General features: G+C 44.2%; 1 protein-coding gene across 2 annotated transcripts in view; it reads left to right on the forward strand.

Annotated features, from left to right (window-relative positions):
- DNAJA3 (DnaJ heat shock protein family (Hsp40) member A3) overlaps positions 1-4,649 on the forward strand; it is a 31,429-nt gene that overhangs the window by 17,048 nt on the left and 9,732 nt on the right. For both annotated transcript variants that reach the window (XM_021712326.1, XM_008058016.2), the window contains exon 6: positions 2,975-3,122. In XM_021712326.1, the coding sequence (XP_021568001.1) occupies positions 2,975-3,122 (148 nt within the window). The remainder of the gene's footprint in view (positions 1-2,974; positions 3,123-4,649) is intronic.

Consider the following 4,649-nt stretch of genomic DNA (forward strand, 5'->3'; position numbering starts at 1 on the left):
CCTCTCTCTTCCCCTCCCCCATATGTAAACTCTGTGTTTCTCTTTGTGTTACATACTCCCTCCCACCATTGGAGAGTAAGTTGCCTTGGAGAAACATTGTATCTTTTTATTCCTGAGTACTTCAGTGTGTACTTTTAAAGAACAAAAACACTTTTTTATGTAACCACAGTATCATTTTCAAAATCGGAAAATTTAATGTTGGTGCAGTACAATACCATTATCTATGTATATTCAAATTTTTTTTCAATTTTTCTTTTCTTCCTCCTCCTTCACCTCAGTTCAGGATCCATTGTGGGATCATGTGTTGCATGTGGCTGTCATATCTTTAGTTTCCTTTGATATGGAACCATTTCTCAGTTTTCTTTTTCTTTTATGACTCTGATAGTTTTGAAAATTCAAGGCCAGTTATTTTATAGAATATCCCTCAATTTGTGTTCATAATAAGATTAAGATTATGCATTTTGGTGGAAATACCACAGAGCTGATATTATATCCTTTTCAGTAGATTATAACAGGAGTCACAAGATGTCAGTTTGTTCCGTTATTGATGGTGTTATGTTATGATGATGATGTTATATGATAATTATTTTGTTAAGTGAGTGTCCACCAGCTTTCTTTACTATAAAGTTATTATTTTTCCCTTTGAAATGAACACGTTTTGGCTGGCCACAGTGGCTCATGCCTGTAATCCCAGCACATTGGGAGGCCGAGGCGAGAGGATTGCCTGTGTTCAGGGGTTTGAGACCAACCTGGGCAACTTGGTTTATCATCTCCACAATAAATAAAAAAATTAGCCGAGCATGGTGGCATGCACCTGTGGTTCCAGCTACTTGGAAGTCTGAGGTGGAAGGATCACCTGAGCCCAGCAGGTCAAAGCTGCAGTGGTCATGAGCACTCTAGCCTGGGCAACAGAGTGAGACTCTGACTCAAAAAATAGAAATTAGCAAGTTTTGGTAAGGTACCTTGAGAATATATAAATATCCTATTCCTCATCAAACTTTTACTCACTAGTTTTAGCATCATTATTTTCACTTAAATCATTTAATCACATATTACCATGATGGTTGTAAAATGGTGATATTCTCATTCCAGCATCTCGTTTACATTTATTAGTTGGCATTCTGCTGAAAGGAAGAACTCTCTCTGGATGATTTATTTGGATCAGAATGAACTCATGGATTCTTATTTTAGTAATTGGATTATAATCAGTATCCTTACTTTGATGCTCAGATTACCCCAGATTTGGCCTATGGAAGTCCCTTTCAGCTGGCTTCTGTGTGTTATGGCAAGTTCTTATCATACTTTTAGTACTTCCCTACTTTTTATCTCAGCAAGGTGTTCTAGGCTCATCTGTATTTTCCCTGCCACAGTCTTGGAATCAACCATTTACCACAGAGCTCTAGTTCCTATAAGTGTCTAACAGGATTAGAACCCAAAATCTGTACACCAGGTATGTTCACTGCTTCTAAGCCCTTTCAGGAGACTGAACTAGGAAAATAATATGTGTGTGCGTGTGCATGTGTGCGTGCACGCGCGTATAGACACACATACTCGTATTCTTTTTTGGGGGATGGGTTTGAGGTCTCACTCTGTTGCCTAGACTGGAAAGCAGTGGCATGATTAATGGCTCACTGCACCCTCAAACTTCTGGGCTCCAGTGATCCTCCTTCATGCTCCTGAGTAGCTGGGACTACAGACACATACCACTGCACCCAACTAGTGTTTTAAAATTTTTTTGTAGAAATGAGGTCTCATTGTGTTGCCCAGGCTGGTGTCCAGCTCTTGGACTCAAACCATCCTCCTGCCTAGGTCTTCCAAAGTGCAAGGATTACAGGTGTGAGTGATTGCACCTGGCCTCAGTAACATTTTCTTTACATAACTCTGTATTTTTTGATGTACCATTATCAGATACAAGCATGTATTTGATAATTTACCAAAAAAAAAAAAAAATCCAAAGAAGTTAAATTAAAAGATAACCAATTTCCATTTATCAGTGATAGTTGATAAGAGTGACCACAAATCATAAGGGCTCACCAGTTCTGGGCATGGCAGAGAGATGAGGAGGCTCCTGATATGTGGCAGGGGTGGGTTAGATGGGGGGATAAGGGAGGAGATATTGCAGGAGGAGTGTGGGAGGATAGATTTACATGAGCTTTGTCCACATCATCAGCTTGAACGCAATCCCTGTGCACTTAACCCACAGTTATTCTCTATCAGGTCTTGTTTACATCTGATTTCTTCGGAGCTGCCCCCACCATGAGGCTTTCTTGAGTCCCTTTGAACTAAAGCTGTATTTTGAGGCCCTTGACCAGTTGCTCAGGAGGGACAGAGTTAGGGATCTTGGGAATTGTGGGCAAGGGGGTACAGTCCAGGGCACTGGTGACTGCGAGAAGAGCTGCTTGTGTCATTGCTCTTGGGGTATGTGTGCCGAGGGTGGGGGAATCGGTGAATTCAGCCCAGCTCTGTCTTCTGTGTGGCCCTGAGGGTACAGAGGCCTGTGATCCTCCTTCCCTGGAGTTAGGCTCAGAGTCCAGAGCACAGCAGCTTCAGGGGGATTGCATCCATTTGTCACTTTCTTCTTTATTTTTTTAACTGCTGCTTTTGTAATTAGAAGGGAAATACTCTTTCTTAAATATATTGCCCAACTGCCAGGGACTTTCAGGTACTTCTGTAGAGAGGCAGTATCTTACTTTTCAGTCTCATAGTCAGCTTGTTGATATACAGTTCAGTACAGAATGTTTTTGGAAATCAGATTAGCAGTTTGAGTCCCTCCACCTCTTTGCCTAGGCAGTATGTTTTAGTGGATTTGCACGTCAAAAACAAACCTTAAAGAAACATTTTCCTCTTCATTTACTAGGGTGACAATGAAAAAAAAAAACATTTTGGCCATGCAGATTGTGGTCCTGGAACCATGACCATCAGTTTACCTGCATACTCAAGGGTACCGTTTGACAACTTTTCTTCTTTTCATCAGGAAACCATTAATACGGGCCCATTTGTGATGCGTTCCACTTGTCGGAGATGTGGTGGCCGTGGCTCCATCATCACGACTCCCTGTGTGGTCTGCAGAGGTGCAGGACAGGCCAAGCAGAAGAAGCGAGTGATGATTCCTGTTCCTGCAGGTGGGCACTTAGACCCCTTCCTCGTCCAGGGGCTCCGAGAGGGTTGAGGCTGCTGTGCCCTTTGTGACTTGGCTGTTGGTAGAAGCTGTGCTCGAGGCCCTGGTGCCCCGGTCTGGGGAAGGTGCTAGACCCTCCTTGAGTCTTTCTCTTTGTATCAGTTATCCTTAAAATCTGCACTTTGCCTGTCACGTTGGGAAGAACAGTCTGACATGTCTGCTCTGCTTCTGACCGGCTAGGAAGCTGCTTTCCACCCCGGGCTCCTCTCTTTTCTCCTCTCCGTCTTTGGTCATCGAGGCCAGCACCATCCCCACTGCCAGCCTGTCTCCATCCTCCTTGCATCCCCCCACCCTGGATTCCACATATGTCATGCCTGTGTCTGAAATTCACTGACCACCTTTTTTTTTTTTTTTTTAAATAGAGACAGGTTATGCTCTGTTGCCCAGGCTGGAGTGCTGTGGTATGATCATAGCTCATTGCAACCTCCAACTCCTGGGCTCAAGAGGTCCTCTCACCTCAGCCTCTTCTCTCAAGTAGCTGGGACTATAGGTGTACACCACCATGACAAACTCAATTTTATTTTTTTAGTGTAGAGATGGGATCTTGTTTTGTTGCCCGGGCTGACCTCGAACTCCTGGCCTCAAGAAATTCTCCTGCCTTGGCCCCTCAAAGTGCTAGGATTAAGGTGTGAGCTACTGCACCTGATACTGTCTACTGTCTTTCTGCAGTTAACTCTGTTCATGTTAGAGATCCCAGCTGGGTTATCATTTCCTCAGGGAAGATTCACACTCTGATTCCTGTTCTTTACATGTACTTTTTTTCTGAAGTTGTAATCTTTTCCTTCTAAGAACATATCTCTGTTTATAATTATACATTTATTTATTTATTTATTTTGAGTTGGAGTCTCACTCTGTCACCCAGACTGGAGTGCAATGACCGCTCCCGGCCACCGCAGCCTCGACCTGCTGGGCTCCGGTGATCCTTCCGCCTCAGCCTTCCAAGTAGCAGGAACTACAGGCACGCGCTACCACGCCCGGCTAATTTTTGATTTGTTGTAGAGATGAGGTCTCATCAAGTTGCCCAGGCGGGTCTCGAACCCACAGGCTCAGGCAATCCACTCACCTCGGCCTCCCAAAGTGCTAGGATTACAGGCTGAGCCACTGAGCCCTTTTTTTTGTTGTTGTTTTTTGTTTTTGAGTTGGACTCTCATCGACGCCCAGGCTGGAGTGCAGTGGCATACTCATGGCCACCCCAGCATCGACCTACTGGGTTCCAGCGATCTTTTCGCCTTAGCTTTCCAAGTAGCCGGAACTATAGGCGCACACTACCATGCCCGACTAATTATCTTTTTTGATTTATTGTAGAGACAGAGGTCTGGCCAAGTTTTCTGGGCTGGTCTCGAACCAATGGGCTCAGGCAATCCACTTGCTTTGGTCTCCCAAAGTGCTAGGATTACAGGCTTAACCACCGAGCCTGGCCTTTTTTTTTTAAAGATAGGGTTTTGACTGGGCTTGGTGGCTCAGCCTGTAA

Source organism: Carlito syrichta, unplaced genomic scaffold (assembly GCF_000164805.1).
Source record: "Carlito syrichta isolate Samal-C Ts95f unplaced genomic scaffold, Tarsius_syrichta-2.0.1 Scaffold303189, whole genome shotgun sequence".
Lineage (NCBI taxonomy): Eukaryota > Metazoa > Chordata > Mammalia > Primates > Tarsiidae > Carlito > Carlito syrichta.